Source organism: Monodelphis domestica, chromosome 2 (assembly GCF_027887165.1).
Source record: "Monodelphis domestica isolate mMonDom1 chromosome 2, mMonDom1.pri, whole genome shotgun sequence".
Taxonomy (NCBI): domain Eukaryota; kingdom Metazoa; phylum Chordata; class Mammalia; order Didelphimorphia; family Didelphidae; genus Monodelphis; species Monodelphis domestica.
Genome location: NC_077228.1, coordinates 67,546,131 through 67,569,931, shown reverse-complemented (window position 1 = coordinate 67,569,931; position 23,801 = coordinate 67,546,131). Strand labels below are relative to the sequence as shown.

The following is a 23,801-nucleotide window of genomic DNA, read 5'->3' as shown; positions in this document are numbered from 1 at the left end:
AGAGCCAACATTTGGGGAGCTGCTCTCTCCCCCTCTTCCCAGCACCCGAGGACATTTTTGCATTCCCTGCCCCTCTGTCCAGCCCCCCAAAGCAAGCACTTCCTCCCTCTGCTCTCTCCAGTAATGTAGGGGGCTCACAGACATCTTGAATTTGTCCTCTGGGCACTCAAACTAGGAAAAGGTTTACCAATGTGGCCTTATACCATATTCCCACAAAGAATTTTTTGAACCTTTACTTTCTGTCTTAGTACCAATTTTAAGAGAAGAACAGTAAGGGCTAGGCAATCTGAGTTAAGTGATTTGCTCAGGGTCATATACCTAGTTAGTGCCTGAATCTAGATTTGAAACCAAGACTTCCCATCTCTAGGCATGGCACTTGGACGGTATTACCTAGCCACTTCTCCACAATATATTTTAAAATGTCTATGATCTTAACATAAAGAATGATGATGTAAGAAACATCATTATCTTTTACAGCATTGACTAGATCTATTTTTTTTTCTTTTTTAAGCCCTTACCGTCTATCTTTAAAATCAGTACTGTGTATTGGTTCCAAGGCAAAAGGGTGGTGAGGGCCTGGTAATGGGGGTTAAGTGGGCTTGCCCAGGATCACACAGCTAGAAAGTATCTGAGATCAGATTTGACATCAGAACCTCCCATCTCCAGACCTGACTCTCTATTCACTGAGCCACTTACCTGCCCCCTAGATCTATTCTTAATCAAACAAGAGTCAAAAGGTAATAGTAATAAAAGATAAAGACAATAACTAATACAACCAAAGGAAAGCTTCTGTACAAACAAAATTAATGCATTGAGGATCATAAAGGAAATGATTGGATGGGGAAAAAAATCTTTCAAATTTCTCCAATAATGATAATAATAATATCTGTTTTATGTAAATAATATAGACAGATACACGCACAAATATATATACACATGCGTAAAGGGATTATAGTCACCTTCAAGGGAGGCATTTGCAACAACTGAAAATAACTCTCATTTTCCATATACTCAAATTATATATAAAGGAATAAAGGAATGCAGAAAACAATGCAGAAACAAATAGCCTGGCATCCATAACTTACACATATTACAAAATAAGAGGCTGATGGGGTCTTTAAACCTGAAAAATTAATTCCTTAAAAAAGAAAAGCTAATAGTCAAAATACTATTCTGAATCTGATTCTCTTCAATAAAGAAGAATATATCATTGCCGTGACCATGACAATCTTAGAATTTATGACCAGACAAAGAGAAAAAAGGCAGGAATCGTCTGTAACAAATACAAAATAATAGGACAAATGCCAAATGTTCCAAAGAAAAAGCCTTGCTGGCTTTCTGTTATTATTGGTTCATTTTCTAGATTTTCATTAACCATCCCTTTAATATTACATGCTATAGAAGTTAGCCATTAATCAAAGTGAAGTCTACTGAATCATAAAAACACCATTCAATTACCTCTCACAAACAGATAATGTATATACACCTATCAGCAGTTTGAAACTGAAATTTCTTTTTCTCACTTCCTTTCTTTAAAAAAACTTTACTGATATCCTTTTGTTTTTATTTTACCTTTGTTTCCAAACATATCTTTCTTACATATCTTACAGTAATCTATCCCTTGCGACAAAGGATATCAGTAAAGAAAAGAGAAAAGGCAATTCTGCAAAATCAACCAAATACTGTGTCTAAGGGGATAAGCAATATCCTGAAATTAGTTCTCCAGTTTGCCAAGAAAAGATCCTTTTCTTAAGTTATACCTAGTGTTTCAAGTTTAAGAAAAAATCCTTGTTTTTTTGTTTTAAAGGCCAATTGGAGTAAGAAAATTTCCTATCAGTACAGACAATATAAGTGGGAGAAGAACAGGATGGGCTGACAATATTATATATTTATACTTATTGGGATAGCATTCTTTTGAGCAATGTGATCAAGAACCAGATAAAATAGCTGGCCAGAATAAGCCTTGAGATCTCCAAGATAGCTCTACATCTGAAGATAGGTCTATAGCTATATAATTTGTTCATACAAAAGTATAATTATGATTTTCTTTAACTTACCAAATTTTGGTGCTACATGGATTCAGCATATATAAGTCCATGTTTTCTATGAGAATTGCAGATGTGCTCTATATATAAAGAGATAATAATTACAAAAGGAAAACACTAGGCAAAAAAAAGAACAAAGTATTTTTGAACAATTATAAACTCAATTTTCTACATTTTAAATTCTTCAGGAACTTAAGCATCAGAGCTATAAAATCTATAGAAAGCTATAAAAAGAATGGATTTGAACCTGAAGGAAACTCATGTCACAAAAGAAACACATAAATATTTGATCCTAAAAGTTAGGATCAGATTTTCTTAAAAGAAAAAAACATTTCACATTTCCTAAAGATAGATATTAAGGATTATGGATTTTAAAGTATCCTCTCTCTTTTTTTAAAAAGAAATCAATAATGGAAACTAAAATCAATGAAAAAGTACTAATTAAGCTCCTTTGTTCTGGTCACTGTTTTAGGTGGTGAGGATACAAATACTAGGACAGGAAGACATTAGCAGTCAAGAGGAAAACTAGGAAAATTTCATGCAGATGGAAGTCCTTAAGCTGAGTCTTAATGGAAATAGGAAATTCTATAAGGAAGGGAGAGGAAGATATGCTACATGGCAAAACAGCCAGTGCAATGGCGCAAAGATTGGAGATAAAGTGCTGTGTGAAGAATACCAAGACAATCACTTCATAGTTAGACCACAGACTGTAGGAAGGAAAATAAGAATGCAATCAAAAATATAAGTGGCAACCAGTTTTCTTTAACAGCCAATAGGAATGACTAAAAACTACTGAGAAGAGAAATGACATGATCAGAGCCTGCATTAATAAAAACCACTTTGGCAGCTATGTGGAACATGGAGAAGAGGAAAAAAACATTTCTATAGCACCTGCTACATACTGTGCTAAAAACACTTTTTACAAATATCTTATTTTCTATGTCAGTTAAGATGGAGTGGGAAGACACTTGAGACAATTCGAGGGGTCTGTGGGGTGGAAAGGTCACAGCCTGAATTAAGTAGTGTTTGTGAGAAAAGTGAGAGGGAAAGGCATGTGAAAGATAGCATAAAGGGAGAATCACCAATATTTGACAAGGGGCGGGGGGAGGAAGAGAGAGAGAGAGAGAACTGATTAAATCTGACAATAGATATTAACACATGACAAAGATAAAAAGTGGAAGAAATATCAATAGAACCTCAAAACAAATTTAAGCTTAATTCAAATAACCCCTAAACTATAGTGAGTATTCTAAAAACTCAAGTTCAAGAAATTTAAACTTCTCCTAAATAGAGATTACCTTGGCCTCTGGATTAGCCGCTAATATTTTGGCACCACATTCTACTGAAGCATAATTATTCCGGTTTTTCTGGACCTTCTTGGTAGAATGTTGGCCCCCATTGGAAGCCGGATGCATCGACTGACCTGTGGATAAATATTTTTTATTAAAAACATATTTATATTGTGATTATGAGAGAGAACAGCTCACCACACTTAATGAACTCTAATAAGCATTAACTCTACTTGTCAGGTAAGTGGGAATTTCCTGGGAAAAATAAAAAAACAATAAAAAACCTCTATTCATAGGGATAAGTTCAAATTATAGTATCTGTGCAGTTTTAGCATTTATCTAATAGTTTTTTAGGTTAACTAGCAAAATTCTTTTTTTTTACTTTTTAATTCAATTCAATTCAGACATTTATTAAAGTTTTATAATGTCACTAAATTCAGGGGATATAATAATTAGGGGGGCAGCTAGACAGCACAGTATATATTGAGTGCTGTGCCTGGAAATCAGGAAGATTTGAGATCAAATAAAGCCTAAGCCTTAACTTATTGTGTGTTGGAGGGTAGGGGTGCACCTTGGGCAAGACATTTAACCTGTTTACCTCAGTTTCCTCATCTCTAAAATGACCATAATCATAGCACCTACCACTCAGTTATTGTGAAGATCAAATGAGACAATAATTGTAAAGCTTTTAGCACAATGTCTGATACATAGTAGGTACTATGTAAATGCTAGCCATTATTATCATTATTACATAAAATAGACTCTACCATCAGAGAGTTTATATGTAAGTTCTGCAATTTCTCCACTATGGAAACCTTTTATCCATAGGCATAGTGTCTTTCTGAATAGTTAACTATGACACTGAAATGCCAATCTTCATACATACCACATATAACAATTGCACTTCAGGCTAACTGGTTTTAAGGCAAAACTATGTTATTAAAACCAAGTATCTTATTGTTGATCCAAATTCTAAAGCGTGAGTCGGTGGGAAAGAAGTACAGAAAGCCTCAGGGAAGGAAGAACTGTGGGATCAGAGCTAGTTAGATGGAGCCAAATATGGCACTAATTTTATTCTTGCAATATCTCACTTAAATGAACATAGTCTTCTCCTTAATTCTTATGCCAACAATTTGTTCATGATGGCTGGGTTACCAAAATTGAGAAAAACAAAGTAAAAGCCTAAATATATCTATGTTGGAGTTTAACAACAACAAAAATCCTATCAGTTCTACCCAGTCATGGCCAAATCACATAAACCTAGCATCAACATGGCACTACTTGCCAGATAAAAATACTAATGCTGTATGTATCTTGATTTTATAAAACAATCTCTCATATAACTATTACTCAAATTTCAATGTCTCTCAAAGTTTCCAATGTGTTTTTCTGTATATGAAACTTCCTACTGAAATATTTGCAACATCCCTGAAATAGTTTTGAAAAGTTTTCTTCCCAATAAAATACAATTTAATAATTGTTTTAGGTTAGCTCTTTATAGCAGAGTAGAAATTAAGGGATTCCAAAATTAAGATTTGCTTACTTTTTTCTTTCTCTACTTCCATAACTTTTTTTTTCCATTCATCAAATGTTGGAATGTCTCCTGGATCTTTGGGGCTTACTACAGATGTGGGGTCAATTTCTCTATTTTTGTTGTAATCTAGTCCCTGAAAAAAAAAATTCAATACAACTTTTATTTCAAAAATTATTCAATGCCTATTATATGATACACTTTTCTAGATAATTGGTATATAAAGGAAAAAAAACCCAACAAATAACAAAAATATAGTCTCTTCCCTTCACAAGATTAAATCCTAATAGGCAGAATGAAAATATATGCACAAATAAATTGCTGTTAAGTAATAGTCTAATCATTTTTTGCAATTAACTAGAGTTGCACAAAAGATATGAGGAAAGATCAATTCTACCTGATGAGAATTACAAAAGGCTTCCAAGAAGAGGTGTTACCAGAACTAGGTCTTAAAGAAAGAGAATTTCAACAAGTCAAGATGTGGAGAAGGCAAATTTCAAGATAGAGGAAAGAATATACAAATATACAAAAAATGGGATATGACAGTTTTAGAATGTAGAAGAGCTAGGTACAAACTTTGACTGGAACATGGAATATATAGAGACTGGTATATAGTTGTTCTAAAGGCAAGTTAGAGGGAAAATTTGGGCTGATCATTATGAGAACAGGTTTATTAGAGACAAGACTATAAACATCTTATAGTTTATTTGATAAACAATGAACTTTTTCATTAATCCCAAATGATCAAAGCTCTCTAGTTTCTTTGAAGTGAGTTATTTTACTTAATAAAAGAGATTTCTCAATGTTCAATAATTTTTAAAATATATTCAGCGTTGATGAAACAAGACCATCATAAGGCTATATGGAAATCTATTTGCTGGCTCTCAGATTATTTAAAAGTAATGGAGAATTCTGATAGCAAACATCTTCCTACTAAAATAATTGTGAAATTTCTGGTAAATTTGAGGAGTAAAATTGAAACAGAAACGCAGAAAATGGTGGAAAGAAGGCAAAACTGAAGATCATAAAACCAGAGTGTAAGTATTGGATCAGCCACTAACTAGCTGTAGGGCTTTTTGTATGTCTATTTCTTCAGTTTGGGCATTGTAAAATATACAAGATTATATGCAGTTATCCCTTTCAGATCTTAATTCCACAGTTCTAAGAATACTATAATGAAAATTGTGCTAGACTAATTTATTATAGATTATTAAGATATAATCACAGGCTTATCTATATAGACAGTTTTCTGCATTTACTTTCTTGTGATATCATTTTCTTTCTTTTTTTTAAAAGCAATAGAAAAAGTGAAGATACCGGGGTGGAGAAAAATGAACTACATAAAGAGTTTCTACCATAATAAATTCACCACTTTAAAAAGATATTTTCTGATTTAAGATTGAGATTAAGAGCTTCATGGTTTTGGTGTTGATTAAAGAAGCATGATCCTCAGAATATGAAGCTCATTATATTTCTACTTTTTCAAAAATTAACCAACTAAAAACCAAATAAAGGATAAAAATTTTACAAATCTAATTGGCTAATTTAATCAAATTATTTACAACTGTTAGAAGAATAGCATTATTTATTAAATATGTTTGTCTAAATGTTTATTAAGTAGTACTGTATACTAAGAGAAAGTGTGACATAGTATAGAGAAAGGTGATGGGAGTCAGGAAGGCCTAGGCTTAAATCCTACCCCTAGAGCAATGATGGCAAACCTTACAGAAACTTTTAAGACACGTGCCATGCCCTGTGGGTACTGTGGCTCTCCCTCTCTCCCAATACCCACCCCCACCCCCTGCTTTACCCCAGACAGGGGAGGAGGAAAGGGAGGAAGTGGCCTAGGCATTCTGCTCAGGGGAGGGAGTAAGTGCTTCCACTGGGCTGCTGGGCAGAGGGACAGTGAGGTACAGTGGAGAAGGGGAAGGGAGCAGCTCCGCCAGAGTCTCTCTGCATTTCTAGTAACTAACTCTGGCAGGCAAAGGCCCACATGCCCACAGAGGATCTCTGCATGTCAAAAATAAATTACAATTGACAGTTTCTATCCAAGTAATGAACAAAGAGCAAATGGAATAGAGGAGTAACCAAGTAACATCAAGCAAAAACACAGAAACTCCAGCCAATTGGACATAGGCTTTGGAAGAATTCAAAATACAATTAAAAAAACAATTAAGAGAGGCTGAAGACAAGTGGGAAAAGAACTTAAAAAGCAAAATAAGTCATCTGGAAACAAAAAATAGTGTCTTGAAAGCCAAAATTAACCAGCTTGAAAATGAGACAATGGATATGAAAGATGACCTACAAAGAAAATCAGATCAGAAGGAGAAGGTTGACCAAAAAGCAAGGAATGAAATTCAGTCTTTAAAAACTAGAATTCAACAACTAGAAGCAAATGACTTCACAAGGCAGCAGGAAGCCATAAAACAAAATCAAAAGAATGAAAAAATTGAGAAAAATATGAAACACCTCATTCACAAAATGGAAGATCTAGAAAACAGATTCAGGAGAGACAACTTAAGAATAGGGAAAAGTGGAGATTGAAAGAATCCAGAGATCACCTCCTGTACTTAATCCTCAATTGACAACACCCAGGAATGTTAGTCAAATTTAAGAACTACCAGACCAAGGGAAAAATATTACAAGCTGCTAAGAAGAAATCATTCAGATACCACGGAACCACAGTTAGGATAACAGGATCTGGTTGCATCTACACTGAAGGACCGAACAGCATGGAATGATATTCCGGAAAATAAGGGAACTAGGTCTACAACCAAGAATCAACTACCCAGCAAAACTAACTATATGGTCATTTAAAAAAATAGACTTCCAAGCATTCATAAAGAAAAGACCAGACTTAAATAGAAACTCTGATGTGCAAATACAGAACTCAAGAGAATCACCAAAAGGTTAATAAAGAAAGGGGGGAAATTTTTTTAAGGGACCCAATAAGTTAAAATGATTTGTATTCCTATAAAAAAAGATGATAATGTTAACTTTTAAAAATTGTTATTATCACCTCGGTAGCCAGAATAATTATACTTAGAGGGAACAGTGACAAATTATATAGGACAAAATATCAATATATATACATAAAAGTTTCTATATAAATATGCATAAACATATATAAAAATTAGAGGTGTAAAAAAAGAGGTCAATACTAAGAGAAATGGGGAAAAAGACAAAAAGGGGTAAATTTATGTGCAAAGTACTGGTAGTTGTGGTAGTTATGTGAATCTTAAAAATTCTCAACTCTACCTTGGAACATTATCTTAAGGTTAAGGTTAAGGCTATTCCCATTTAAACAAGAAGGTACTTGATCAGGAATGTACTGGGAACTTTAAAATTACTCCACCCATACTAAGGCATACTTTAGGGGAAGATAAAGTTGTAACGTCCTTACTGAACAATGAGAAAAAGTACTTAACTCATACTTATAGTGAGGCAAAAGCCCTTAAGCTAGTTCTATTTTTAGATCTAATACAAAAAGGTGCTAAGTACCTATGAAGGTTAAATTAATCACTAAAAGGGCAAGCTTAGCAAAGAGATGTGAATTACTCGGAAGTTTTAGTCTACCCAGAGACGGTGATAACAAGATGTGAATTAAAAATGGTCAGTCCTTTGGAAAACATCTACTGTGATTGGTAGATGTGAAAATTTAGGGGTGATATAGGAGAAAATTCTCTTTAAAAGGAGGTCAGGGGCCTCTGGACTTAGATCAGCTTAGGAAGCTGAATTGGAGGCTCTTGGTGGCTGAACGTGGTTGAGCTCAGGAGCTGAACTGGAGGGTCTCTCTGAACACTAGAGTTTTGCCTGGGACAAAATCTTGTGGTGAGTGATTAAGACTGACTTAGTTTCTCTCTTAAAGAGAAAGGCCTAGGCCATTGGCCTAGGCCCTAGCCTTTTCCTATTATTTCCTCTTACTCTGTCTCTCTCCCTTTCCTTAATTCCTTCATTTGTATTAATTAAAATCTCCTAAAACCCAGCTGACTTGGGTATTTCTTATTTGGGAATTTTTCCCATGGCGACCACTTATTTTTGATATAAAATCAAGACTCTAAAAATTCTCTTTACAGCTTGGGCAATTAAAAGTCTTAAAACCCATATTTTTGCAGTCACAGTTACTAGTTACTGTGAGTAGCAGATGAATAAGATGTCCTCTTTGTATTCTATCTCCATAGATATAAATGGTAACATCTTACTCTCAATTCTATCTTATACTCATCAAATTGAGAAAATAATAAAGAAAAAAATCATTGTGGAGGGAACAGAGAAAGGGCAGATATTTTGGTGCACTGTTAATGCAGCTGCAAATCGGTCTAGCCATTTGGGAAAATAGTAACTATGCTTCAAAAATCATTAATTTTGCTCCTGCCTGATTACTTGCTTGAGAGGGGTATCTACAACAGATGCTTCCACTTTCTTCTCATTCTCTTAATTCAGCAATATGATTTCCAATTTCAATTTCCTGAACTCAAATGAGGACTTAATTGCCAAAATGAATGGTCTTTTCTCAATTTTCATTCTTCTTGACCTCTTTGTAGCCTTTGATACTGTCAATCCCCTCCTTCTTGATACTCTTATCTCTAGGTTTTTATGATACTATCTTCCCCTTCTACCTGTCAGACCTCTCCTCCATCTACTTCACTGGATCTTCCAAGTCACACGTGTTAACCATGATGGTCCCAGAAGGCTTTGTCCTGGGGTCCTTTCTCTCAGTTATCTCTATGTTAATGATTTGCATATCTACTTACTTAGGACTTCTAACTCCAGTTCCTTCTAACCTCCATCTCCAGTCTCACATCTCTCAAATGCCTATTAGAGAACTTGAGCTTAGTTCAAAAAACCCAATTGCCACAAAGACCATGTCAAAAAAATGTTTGTATATGTCTGTATCTTATCTATCTGCATCCAAACTATTTTCCTCTCAGTTGTCATTGATTTTTCTAAATCATAAGTCTGACCATGTCACATATACTCCCATTCTATAGATTTCAGTAATTCTCTGTCACCCAAAGGGTCAAATATAAAATCTTTTATTTGGCATTCATAATCTAGTCCCTTCCTACCTTTCCAGTCTTCAAATAAATACCAAACCCCACCCACACTTATATATGCACATACTATCTAATTCAGTGACAATGGACTCCTTGCAATTCCATTTCCAAACTCCACTTTTCACTCACTCATGCCTAGAAATTCTGTCTCTTCAAGTCTGTCTCCTGACCTTTCTGACTTCCTTTAAGTCCCAGCTAAAATTTCACTTTTTCCAATACACTTTTAATTTTAGTGTCTTCGCATTATTTTCTCAATTTTATCTCATATATATCTTATCTGTACACTACTGCTTTCCTGCTATAACCCTTATTAGACTCTGAGCTCTTTGAGGGCAGAGACTAGTTTTTGTCTTTTTATTTCCACTGTTTTGCACAGTTGTAGGCAATAATAAATGCTCGGTAAAGGAATGACTATCCTATGACCTAGCAAATCTAATATTAAATCTATTGCCCCTCACCTCTAAAAAAAAAAGAGATTAAAGTGGAAAATGGCTCACATTTACAAAAATATTTCTATCAGATGTTCATCAGCTAGGAAATGGCTGAACAAGTTGTCATCAGTAATGAAATACTCCTGTATGAAATGATGAAAGAGATGGTTCCAGACAATACTCAGGAAGACATATGCATAAGCAATAAAATGGGTAAAACCCAGGTAATGATTTATATGATAACACATTTGGTAAAAAAAATGTGTTGACAGGTTTAAGAACTTGTAAACTGGTCACTAAAATGAAGAAGCAGGATTTCAAATTACAAGTAATAAAACAAGCCATTCACCTCCCAACAGAAAGGCAAGGAACTCGAGGTTCAAAATGGAACACATTTTTAGACATAAGCAATTTGTGAAAAGTTTTGTTTTTTCTAACTGTATATCTGATACAGGGATTTTTAATTTTAAATTTTTTATATGAATGGGTAAAGTTAGATGGGATTATTAAACTGGAAAAAGAAAATTATACTTAAAAAAGAGAGCAATGGAAATATTTTCAAATGCATATAAGAGAATAGAGAAAAGTTAGTAGGAAACAGGGAAGTAGGGCATTTGAAAAAATAAAAAATTATGATATAGTAAAAAAGCACACTATTCATAATACATGACTTCATGTATGATTCTCTTTTTATATGCAATTCATTCTCTGTACTGCTCCATATATGGAAATGTTCATCTAATTTGAGTATTACAAATTTTTAAAAATCTTTCATTTGTCATTTAAATAGCTCCTGTAAAATTTTTATTTGATCTGATGCTTGCAATGTTATTTACTTGTGTCTTTAACCTCTACCTTTTTTTTTTGTCAAATTTGTAGTTTGTCACATTAACTATAGGAGGCATATAACAAGTGTAAATTGAGCAAATATGTTGTCTTCATTCCTCTATCCTACAATGTTTCATATCATATCATAGACATGATTCTGAGTTTTTGAAGTCTATCAGACTAGATAGCTCAAACTATATATGTAAATCCTATGCAGTTGGAAAAGATTTGTAACAAAGGCCAATGATGTGTTTGTCCTTCAAGGATTAGCCCAACTTTACCAGACAGTTGACTAACAGGTGAAGATTTCAGTCTGCCTCCAGCCTATGTTTACAAATTTATAATCTTATTATTCCCCCTCAAGCATTCTATGTTTTGTCCAAACTATACTTGCTGTTGCCCAAACACAACAATCAGTTTCCCAAATCTATACACATACTCCCCGACCTGGCTATGGTCAGAATGCTCTAACTTCTATTATCTCCACCTCTTGGAATCTTTAGCTTCTTTTTAGACTCAATTCATGAATTTCTTCCCAAGTGATGCTTCTCTGCCTCTAAGTAAGTACTTCTCCCCCCTCACACCCTGAAATTATATAGTATATATTTTCTATTTCCCACCTCCTTAATCTTCCTCTTGCTTCTGAGATTTACCTCCAACTTGCTTTGTCTATATCTTGTTTAGACATTGTTGCAATGTTGTCTCCTCTATTAGACTGTGAGCTCCTGAGGGCAGAGACTAACTGTTCTACCCAATGCAGAGCCTAGCACAAATGCTTACTAAATACTTGCTGACTTGAATCTGAAAGCTGTAAAATTTAAATGACTAAACTTGGACCCAAAGAAGAAAAGAGAATGTGCACCTCCCTGCCTCCCTTCTTTGCAGAGATGGTGGACTAAGGGTACAGAAAATTACATATCATGTCAGATGGATATAACTGTTGTGTTGATTGGTTTCATTTTTTCACCTTTTAAAAATTCTGTTATAATGGATGGCTTTTGGTGGGGTGGCAGTGGGTGAGGTGGTAAAGGAATTATTTGAGAAATATAAATGGAACAAAAACAAGAGAGCAATGATTTTTAAAATGAATTCTTATTAAATATCACAAAATAGGAAATAACAGTTTGTCATGTTAAAGGATAAAAGAGTAATACTGTATGATTCCAATAGAGAAAGACGTAGATGTTCAGCAAACAGAAAAATGAGTTGCCTTCTTTACAGTGTTTTTCTTTAGGTTTCCTTCTAGGAATGTTAACATAAAAAAGTTTTCACTGAGACTTTTATTACCAACTGAGACTGAGCTGGAATACGTAGTCAAAGCTATAGGCTTAACTTGAGGATACCAATCAACAGAGGAGTAGTATCACCACTCAAGTGACAAGGCACAACCCCTTTTATAACAAAATGTATTTTTCTGCCCATCTCACTTTCTAAATGGAATCATAGATTATATTTCAAAGGATATTAATTTCTACTTTATTATTCTAATTATCAAATATAACTAATACATTAATGAAATTGGGTTACCTTTTTCACATGTAAAGTCTAAATAAATTCCTATAACCAAATGAAGATAGCATTCAAAGGAAAAAGTAGGGCATTTCTCCCATACTCCTCTGATACTACAGTCCTTTTCTCATGGTTGAAGCACCATAGTTTTATGGCAGTATCAGTGATACTAACACTAACAGTGTTCCTTTTAAAAAAAACATTTGCTTAAAGAGTTGTTAATAGCACTGGATTGATTTGTTTATTCTGAAGGTAATTTATTATAATACCAACATCTATTGTCCTCTTTTCTAATATATTAAAACGGTTTGGTTTCTCTTTCAAGCAGGAAACTGAGGGGGGTGGGGTGGGAAGGGAGTGCTGTTTATGAGAATTGGAATTTGGAAACAATTTTATCTATAATGGATAATTTTATCTATAAGGATGGATTAACAAAATTAGTTCTGAGAGTTAAGTGACCAAAGGGATCTATCAACTCTTTTCCTCACTGAAGATGAAGCAAAAAATAAGTGACTTGAGATCATTAAAGGCTGACTAGTATCAAATACACATCACACATTTAGAACTAGATGACAAAGATTTTACGTACCTCTTTTAAGTTGTCTGAAGTATTCAATGCAGATTTTTGATGATTTGCATCCTGCTTACTTGTTGAAACAGATTCAAATTCTGATTTAGTCACCATTCCTTTGTCTTGAGAAGAGGAAGTATTTTCTATGTGTTGACCAACAAGACTACATATGAAAGCAAACATTAGCTGAATCATATCTACTGCAATCAAGCCGTGAAATAAAATATATAAAAATGATGGAAGTTTTCACAATAACAACAAGTAAATTAAAAATAACTTTTACTCACCTTTCCGGTGGACCAACAAAGGCTGAATGTTCAACATGCTGGTCTAAACCAAGGGCTCCATGTTTTTCAACTTGAGGGTCTGAATAAAGGCTCCCACCAATATTACAGTCAGTTTCAGTCTGCTCACTTTCACTCAAACTAGCAAGTGGGATATCAGCACTGGAATTTTCTATTTCACTGAAGGGAAAAAATAAAAACAAAAATATTCTGATCATTGAAAAAGACTAAACTTCTTAAAGTTACAAATAAGTCTAGTACATGCTATATAATTAAGGGCAAGAGTTGTAGAAAACAAAAACATTTGAATCTTAATTTTTCATGTATACTTATGAAGTATTTCCTAGAATATTGTATTTCTTTATTTTAATTCTTACAAATAAGATTCAAAATTTAGGTTAATGTCTTCCCCTTCTACAAAATTCTCAAACAACTACTTTAAAAGAAAAACTAAAATCAATTAATGTATTCATTATCATAAACTGTATATTGGTAATAAGCCATCTGATTTATTACACAGACTAACTTTAGTTTGTCTAAGTTTTTATTTCTACAGCAATAAAATTTTAGTGTTTTAAAGATGCTTAATTAGGAGATATTTTTAAACAGCCCTAATTTTTTTTAAGTTTCAGACTTCTAAAAATAAAATATTTAAGGCCTTATAAGGCCTAATACTTGATTTCTTAGAAAAATAAAGAATTTAGATGTACTGCTTCCACAAAAAGCCACAATGATGACAATGATGATAGGGCAAGCTAAGGATGGTGGATTACACCTGTGATTTCAATGATATGTTCAGAGAAACAAGAAATCATCATCTATAAATCTCTAAATCTCTGCATCATCTCTAAAACTTAAGGACTTAGAGAGCTCCTAGGCCACTAGGCCATTAACTGATTCACTCAAGGGCTCACTGACAAAGTGACAAAAATAGGACTCAAAATCAGATGTCTCAGGTCAGTACTTTATACACTAGAGATAATAACATCTGACATTTTAAATTTGCAAAGCACTTGACAGACATTATCTCATTTGATCCTCACAACCATCTTGTGAGGCAGTTACTATAGGCCAGTGTTGGTGAATGTTTGAGTTTAAGTGCCCCAGAGGGCAAATTCAAACTGTCTGTGAGCCCCCCTCTACCCTTACTCCCCCAATGGGTAAGGAGCAGAGGGAGGAAGTGCTTGCTTTGGATAGCTGGATGGAGGGTCCAGACATGCAAAAAATGTCCTTGGGTGCTGGGAATAGGGGGAACAGAGCAGCTTCCCAAGTGTTGGCTAAGCATGTGTGCCAATACTTCACCAATGCTGCTATAGGCATTTTATCTCCATTTAAGGGATCAGAAAGTAACGATCAGAGAAGTTATTAGCAAAATCATGCTAAAAAGTGTCAAAAGCAGAATTTCAAACCCAGATTATTCTGACTCCTAAGTCTAGTACTATCCTATCCAATATGCCACAGTATAGCTAATTAATAAACTCCTTGAGGTCTAGGACCATATCTTACACATTTTTTATATTCCCTTCTCCCAGGTCTGCTAACATAGTATCTTTTTTAAAAAATGCATGTGGGGCAAGGAACAGAAAAGAGATAGGGATGTTATAGCTTTATTGAAATTACTATAACCTAAAAACAAAACTGAATATATAGAAAAAATAGAAAATATCAGCAAAACTGAAAACAGCAATGATTCCTAAAAGAATGGACCCGGGTTTAATTTACAAATTCTAGATTAAATATAGTGAAGAGATTACCCAATTTTTTAAAAATAAGGATACTTCTCTTTTGTTAAGATAAATGCTTTGGAATTTATTATCTTTACTTTCATTTGAATATCTTTTTTCAAATTATAAGGAAATCAAAAGATTAAAAAGTAAAGCACAAAGCTTGGCACTACTTGCCTAAATCAAATTTGTGGACAAGGTTGCATTTTATCAGAAAAAGAAAATGCTTCTATCTTTAGTTCATCAAGAAAATATAAAATTAGTTATACTTAGGTTTTGAGACTGGAGTGATCTCTGAGGTAGATGAAGTGGAAATATTCTCAACATTTTCAATATTTGTAGCTATACTAGAAGAATCTCCATTGATGTCAACTGATGGGAGTGTTTCAAGTACAGGTGAACTTAAAATCCTTGACTGTGTATCCTGTTTAAAAAATAATAATATTTATATAAAATTACAAAGTTAATTGTCTTTTATTCTTAACAGATTTTTATTGAGAATATCTTCTGGGTGTAAACCTTAAAATTTCTTACTTATGAATGTTGGAAATTTCCCCATTGGGAAATTTCATACTTGAAAAAATTTCCTACTGATAGTAAGAACTCTATTGGAATATGAAACTCCTTGGCATGGGAGGATCCTTCTCCTCCCTACTTAAGACTACTTTAGGACAAAAACCTTTTGCTAAACAATGGAAAGGGCTTTGACCTATGCTTAAGCATAGAACAGGAAGTTCTTTGAGTCATGATTGATTTTAGAATTGATACAAAGAGATACTTGGAATGACAGAACCAGGTCTTGGAAACTACAATCTCCACCCTACTCAGAGTAACAGGATTTAGGAAGGGCTGCAGCAAAGATCAAGATTTAATTATTTGAGAATATGACCTTCAACAGACATGTGCAAAGGAGACAGACCTCTGGGCGGTCCTGGGTTAAGCGAGAGCCACCATTGGCACAGGGGAGACATCGACAGGGATTGGTAGATGTGAGAACTGAGGGGAGGGAACTTAGATTGTTTCCTTAAATATAGCGGGGTCTGAGGACTGGAATTGTTGCTCTGAAGGAGAACTGGGGGGGTTGATGCTCTGAAGGAAGTCTGAGAGGAGAGAGGTCCTGGAGGGAGAGCTCCTGGAGAGGTCTTGAAGGAGGCTGTGGAAGGAGAACTCAGGAGGAGTCAGGAGGAGAATTCTCTGGAAACATTTCTTGAAAGGAGGCTCTCTTGAAGATGGAGCCTGAGGTTGGTATGAGAAGCCTTACCTAGAGAGATCTTGGATGAGTGATAAAACTAACTGACTGATTTATCTCTTAGGACTGAGGTCTAGGCCTTATTGGCTTGAGGCCCTTCATTCTTATTCCTTTCTTACTTTCTCTCCTTTTCTATTGATTAATCAGTGTATTATAAATTAAATTTCTCTATAAAACCCAGTTGGCTTGGGCATATTCATAAATTGGGAATATATTCCCTGGCGACCATCTTATATTTATATAAAACCAAGACACAGTAGAAAACATATTTCAGCGGTCATAATTGTTATATATTTCCCTTGCTCCCAAACATTTTAATTATCACATGGGCTGACATTCATATTAAAATATTTTTTTTCAAAAAATATCCTTTCTACTTTACCACTCTATTTAAATTTCTGTATTTAATTTCACATTCAACTTATTTCCGTATTCATTTACAAAATTGTAAGTTAACAAAAAAATTCCTGCACTATTCCTATTTCTATAAGTGTACATTAAATTTTTTTTCTTTAATCTATACCAGTTTTCATTTAGCACATCAACATTTATTATAAGCACAACAAAATGGGAGTAGGTGTGTTGAAGTAGGGGAGAATGTTACAATTAAATACCTTATCAGACTATCCTTACTTGCAAATTACATACAAAAGGATCCTCTGCTTGAACTCTTAATTTTGTCAATACACATCTTAAGACATAGCACCCAGAAATGAACACAATGGCCTACATGTGTCTGGAAAGCACAGCAGAACTGTCACATCTTAGATAACTCTACCTTAATTTCTTCTTTGTAAAATGAGGTTTTGAGGGTTAGGAGCAGTAAAGAAAATAAAAAGTGTTAATTGAAAAAAAATCTTAATTAAAAAAAGATTTAATGGCATTTACCTTATAGCTCTAAGTTTATGATCTTATGAGTTGGCACTAAGCTTCCACACATGCAGGCTGTTGGCTTCATTCTCCTAAAATCCTACTCTTGATAATTCAATAAGGGGTATTTCAAGCTGTAGATATAGAGTATAATCTCAGAGGATCTCACCAAACTAGAAAGACTGCAAAAATATTCTTTGACTTGCCTGAGGTCTTGTTGGTGGAGACCCAATCATATGTGAATAAGGCAGTAGGAAATTTTGTTTTCATCTTTCTTTTAATTTTTGTATACAAAACAAGGGGGCAGGGAAAGATGAGAATTGTGAAATTTACAGAATTGAGAAAATTGTCTACTAAATTGTAGACAGATTTGTTTTTCTAAATTCATGGAGGATGGGCATACTGATGAAATTGTGACTCCCTGAAGTATTGAAGATAGAATTAACTTCAAATTTCCTTTCATGTGAACTGGAAACTGTCAAAATAAATCTTCTCATTGCTAGAACTTTCTTATTAACTTATTTATTAAACTCAAATACACGGCTTAAATTTTATCTTAATAGGTACTAAAATGCAACTAGTTTTTAATGGAGAAAAGAAAACCTAATGGTCTTTCTCTAATTTTCTTCCCTTATTATGTTCGCTAATTTTATTAAATAATTTCTATTTCTTACTGAATGCTATGTTAATTACCCTATAATCACAGACTTGTTTTATAAGGCCATATAAAAATCTCAGGAAAATATGCATATCTAATTGGTGATAAGTCATACAGAAAAATGGAACAATTTCTTGATATGGGACGATTTCCTCTCATCTTGCTAAATAACAATTCCTTTATAAATTTTCCTCAATTTTTCTATTTCATGATGCAAAGTGGCAGACATCCTGAGTTCTCACAACAGTAATATATGAGAGCCGGCATCAAATACTATGTCCAATTAAGGTAGGGATCAGAAAAAGCAAATAAAATAGCTTGACCCAAGTTCGTAAAGTGGTTTATAACACAAAGATTCCTTTTATGAATGAAAATAAGTATAATTTTGAACTATCAAGATTTTAAGAATATTTTAAAAGTTAGTAACTTTTATTTATACTTTATATTTCATAAAATTTAAAAAAAGGGAATGGGGGAGTGATTTCTGGATCAATCACTATTCTTATAATAATTTTGCCCATTGTCAAAAATGTCCTTTTAGGAAGATGAAGGCATGCTCATTTTTATTCTAAGTTAGATTCTGAACTCTAGAAAACTGATATGCTGTATGCAGGGAATTGATTGAGGACTCATTACTGGCAATACTCATTTCTCCTTTCTGTTATAACATAGCACCAATTTTATTTTTTGGAATGTTATTCAGAACTGGGCATATTTCAAATATCTCAAGTTTCTGGGGGAAAAAAAGCATTTATGTTCTCTGGGTGAAATAGGAGATTTTGGAAAGCATAAATTTGACCAATTTAATTTCTTGATTATGTCCTAACGGTTCATACTGTCATTAAATTGGCATTAAAGTTACATTGTATGTTGACCTTTCAAAGTTCCTTGCAGAAATTTTCTACCTTATTCTCTGCAATAAAAGTTGATACACAAACTATTTTATTAGTGCTCTTTTTGAAAGCAATGCAATTTGAGATAAAAAAGTGGTTCATGATATGTTTCTTAGTGCTTTTAGACCATAAATACAACCCTGCCAATTTCTCCCCGTCTCTCCAAAGAGAGGTTATAAGACATCCTTACCCTTGGCTGTAACTTCCTTAATTTCATTTTAATGTCAAAAAATGATGTAATTCAGTTCCCTTTGGTAGTATGTCAATTCACTGGTCATCATACAATGATTTCACAGTAAGAGTTCCAATAGTTGTTATTTTATGTAGAGAATAAAAAGACAATGTAATTCTTAATACGTTCTCACTTTTCTGACACTGTCACCAGCATTATAGAAACAGAGTTCACATAGGACTATAGGCTACTTCTCTTATGTTATTTTAGGGGGTGGGGAGAGAAAAATGGAATAACGGCTAAATAAGTAGGTTAGTATTCCAATCAATCTGAAAGGAAGTGTCCGTTTAAGTATCCAAGGGTAGGAGGATAAACCTGTGCTATATTTAACTAACACCATTATCAATTTATAGATGACAGAAAATAGATAGATACCCAAGAGCATTGAAGGATGGAGTCAAGATTCAAAAAAGGAAAATCTTATGAATACCAGATTGAAGTAAAGATGAAATTTAGTAGAAATATTTAATTACATACAGGTCAAAAAACCAAGTTTATAATTACAAGTTGAGAGAGCTATCTAGAGTGCAGTTTGTTTAGATAAAATGTAGGGTTTTTAATTAACTGCAAGCTAGATACTAGTTAATAGTGTGAGATGAAAACCAAGAATTGTAGTATAATTGTAGGTTGCATTAAACATCAGAGCATGTAGAACTAATGAAGAATCTTCCTGGACCCTACATGGGTTACAACAGGAATTAGCAAATTACCACAAACCAAATCTGGCTTGCTACCGGTTTTTTGTACAGCTAATAACCTAAAAATAGTTCTTACATTTTTAAACAAAGTTTTATTGTATTTAAAAATATACAAACCACTCTTAGCTTGGGGGCTGTACATAGACAAAGGGCCAGATTTGGCTCACAGCTCATAGTTTGACAATTCCTGAGTTAAAACACACTTGGATATTATATTCTGAGCACCATATTTTAAGGACAATCATCTGCTCAAGAGAGACCAGAGAAGAGTGACAAGGATGGTGAAGAGCCTTGAAATATCATGAGGATTTGTTGAAAGAAACTGAGGGTAGAGAGTGGTGGTAGAGGGAGAGTAATAATGAAAACACTTGTCAAATATTTTAAAGGACTATCATTTGAAAGTATAGACCTGTCTTAGACCCAAAGGGCAATAGTAGAGCATTGAGAGTTGGAATAAAGCAAATAACTTGATCAAGGAAAAAAACTTCCAAATGAGTAGAGCTACCAAAATGGAGTGGGATACCTCAAACAGGGTTCCCCATTACTAAAAGTCTTCAAAGACTACATAACCACTTGTTGTATAGTGGGATTTTAAAGAATAAGCTGGAGTCTTGAATCAAAAATGTGATTCTGTATTTTGTTATTGTTTTTGTAAAGTTGGCTTTGTCAAAGAATGAATCACTTAAGAGTTCAAATGGACATCAATGACCTTATATGTACTTATGATGGCAATCTGGAAGACATTGTTATGGAGACTAAATTGAGTCTTTCCAGCGTGAGCAACCCTAGAGAGTTTAAGGTCCATAGTCTCCAAGAATGAGCATCAGCTCCATACCACAAAGAGGCGAGAGAGTAGGATTTTTATGCTAAAAGTATAAAAAGGGAATAAGCCTGTTACAGATACAGGCCATTATACCTTTAGTCAACATAATTGAATTAAAAGTAAACAAAATGTGAGATCCAACTGTGCTTACTGTTTATTGATTCTAAAAAACCAAAAACAGTAAGGCAAAATGCAGCATAATATTTTCCATTGAAGTGTCTCCATTAATAAGTTGACATATAAGATTATCTGATACCTTTGCGGATCAGGAGTCTCTTAATTATTAATATTAAGTGAGGCATAAAAGAGAAAGGTATAGTCATCAAAGGTTTCTGTAGTCATAGAGAATGTCCAGTAAATAGCACAAATGAAAAACAAATTCCCTGAAGATGATATGGTCATCCTTATAACTCCATCTATTTAATGTCACGGTAACTATATCATATTCAAGAACACACAGAATTTCTTTAGTGATATCAGAAGGCATGCCGAAGAGTTGTGTGTGTGTGTGTGTGTGTGTGTGTGTGTGTGTACTAAATAAAACTAAGTAGACTTGGAGCTAGTCTTTATTAGCATATATCTATATATCTTTAGATAGTCATTGGAGATAGAAATTTAGAATCAGGACAAAACGGGAATAAAAGAGACAATATTACATATGGGAAATGTTCTTTTAATAATTATGAGGTTATTCTCCAAATCCATCTTTTTAACTTTAATGTTATTCCAGTAATACTATATGGCAACAAATCATGAATTAATTCATTCTCTAAGAAATTAAAATTTCAGATTACACAAAGAGTAGAAAATTTATGATGGACATAAATAGGCAATAGTACATCGCAAACTGTGAAATGGCATTAAAAGATAACAAGAGATAAACTATGCCCAGACATGGTCCTGTCATGCCTTGAAAATAAGAGATAAGAGAAGTACAGCATGATGTCAGGCTATAAGCAAAATATCCAAGCACCATTGAGTAGAAGGAAGTTAAGAGAGTTGCACAGGGACAGCAAGGTGGATCAGTGGACAGAGTGGCAAGCCTAGAGACAAGAGCTTAGATACTTCTTAGCTGTGTGACACTGGGCAATTTGCTTAATCTCCATTGCCTAGTCCTTACCACTCTTTTGCATTGGAACCAATGTGTTGTATTGATTCTAAGACAAATGTAGGGCTTTTTTTGTTAAAAAAAGTTGCACAGGAATAGAAAACATTTGCGTGTTATACACTGTACCACTAGGGGGAGGCCTCATATCAATAAGATAATGGATCACTGAACTACTGAAGTACTTCTCAATCAAGCAATAACTTGAAAAAGATAATAGTATCTATAACATTGTTTTTTAAAAGTTATGTCTTGGAATTAGTGTTTTCATGGTTTTATTTGGGTGTTTTTTGTATGAGTCTGTTCTTACAACAATGACTAATATGGAAGTGTTTTGAATGACAATAAAAATGTAAAATAAAATAATTTTTTAAATGTTATATGTTGGGAGGACCAAGGTGGCTCAGATTGAACAGGAGGCCTAAAAACAGATGGTTCTGGGTTTAAATCTGACCTCAGACACTTCCTAGCTGTTGACCTCAGGCAAGTCACTTGATTCCCACTGCCTAGCTCTTTGTGAAGATTAAATTTAACTCTCCCCTGATTGTGAAAATGAAATTAATTAAACTCTTCCCTAATTGTGAAGATTAAATTGTAACCCCTGCCCAGTTTTAGATCTAATCACCAAAAATGTAAACATCCCATTTAATCATTAAGTGGGAAGTCTGACCCACATGTGCAATAGTGGGTGATGAAATAGAATCAACTGACTACCTCCTGGGCAGTCCTAATGGCAAGGCTTTAGACTATGATTTGTCCATGTAAAAAGTAGAGTAAGACACAGGAAATGATGCAAAAGAAAGTGTTTTAAAAGGGAGTGACAACTTCCTGAGTGCACTTCTACTAGGAGTTCTACTTGGAGTGGAGGCTGAAAAAGAATCCGCTAACTGGACCTGAGATCCTGTTACTGGTGAGGCTGTTCTTAAATCTTGTCCTTCGGACTGACACGTGGTGAGTGAAAGCTGACTCTTAACTGCTGGATTTTTCTGAAGATACTAGCCTCAGGAGAGACCTACCTCTTGAGAGACTTCCCCAGGTCCTCGGCTACAAGGGCCAAGGCCTTTCTGCTAAGGACTAACTTTCCCTGCCTGGGTTGAGCCAGAAGCCAGGAATAAATTATTTCGTGGTTAGGCTAGATATCTTACCCTATCCTCTCTCTAATTTTCTTCACTCTTTCTATATTTTGTAAAAAAAAAAATTGTAAATAAATCTCTTTGGAATTAAATTAAATTCCTGAACCCCAATCAAACCTTTTTATAAATAACCCCCTTTCCCCCCCCTTACATCTGCCTGGGAACCAATGCACAATACTCATTCTAAGACAGAAGGTAAAAGTTTTTTTGTTTTTGTTTTTGTTTTTTTAAAGACTAATTGGGAGGTGTGGACCCTGTTAGTACAGAAGTTCAGAAGGCGAGTTTATGAGGTTAAGATGTCTATAGGACATCTAATTTGAAAAGACCTAGCAGGACCAGAGTTCAGAAGAATTAGAACTAAATAGAGAGACCTGGAAGTCATCTTGTTAGTGATAAAACCTGAACCTAAAGATGCTAACAGGATCACCAAGAAAGTATATAGAGGTGAAATTTTTAAAAAGAAAAAAATCTGGGACAGAAAATCTTGAGACACATTCAAAATTAGTGGAGGAATGGTCAGATACATAAGAGGATAACCAACAGAGATTTGTCAAGAAAGCACAGAGATGAAAGAACATACATATGGAGGAGAAAGTGGCCAGCCTCGCTGGTCAAATGCTACAGAAGAGATCAAGAAGGATGCAGATTAAGAAAAGGCCATTAGATCTGATCAGTAAGAAATCATTAGTAACTTTGGAGAAAGAAGTTGAATAATGATGAAATTGGATTATAGTGAGTTTAGCAAAGAGTACAGAGAGGACATAGAGGCACCGAGAATAAATTGTCTTTTTTTAAATCCTTACTTTCTGTCTTAAGATCATTTCTAAGACAGAGGTACAGCAAGACCTAAGCAATGGGAGTTAAATTACTT

The 23,801-nt window shown here is 34.2% G+C and overlaps 1 protein-coding gene across 6 annotated transcripts in view; it reads right to left on the bottom strand.

The window, feature by feature from the left end:
• SUCO (SUN domain containing ossification factor) overlaps nt 1-23,801 on the bottom strand; it is a 100,797-nt gene that overhangs the window by 32,704 nt on the left and 44,292 nt on the right. For all 6 annotated transcript variants that reach the window (XR_461296.3, XM_007480793.3, XM_007480791.3 and 3 more), the window contains exons 4-9: nt 15,539-15,693; nt 13,549-13,725; nt 13,280-13,424; nt 4,878-5,001; nt 3,344-3,468; nt 2,058-2,125 (exon numbers count right to left, since the gene is read on the bottom strand). Coding sequence is in view for 5 of the 6 variants with exons in the window: in XM_007480793.3 (XP_007480855.2) it covers nt 2,058-2,125; nt 3,344-3,468; nt 4,878-5,001; nt 13,280-13,424; nt 13,549-13,725; nt 15,539-15,693 (794 nt within the window). In the remaining variant the exon portion in view is untranslated. The remainder of the gene's footprint in view (nt 1-2,057; nt 2,126-3,343; nt 3,469-4,877; nt 5,002-13,279; nt 13,425-13,548; nt 13,726-15,538; nt 15,694-23,801) is intronic.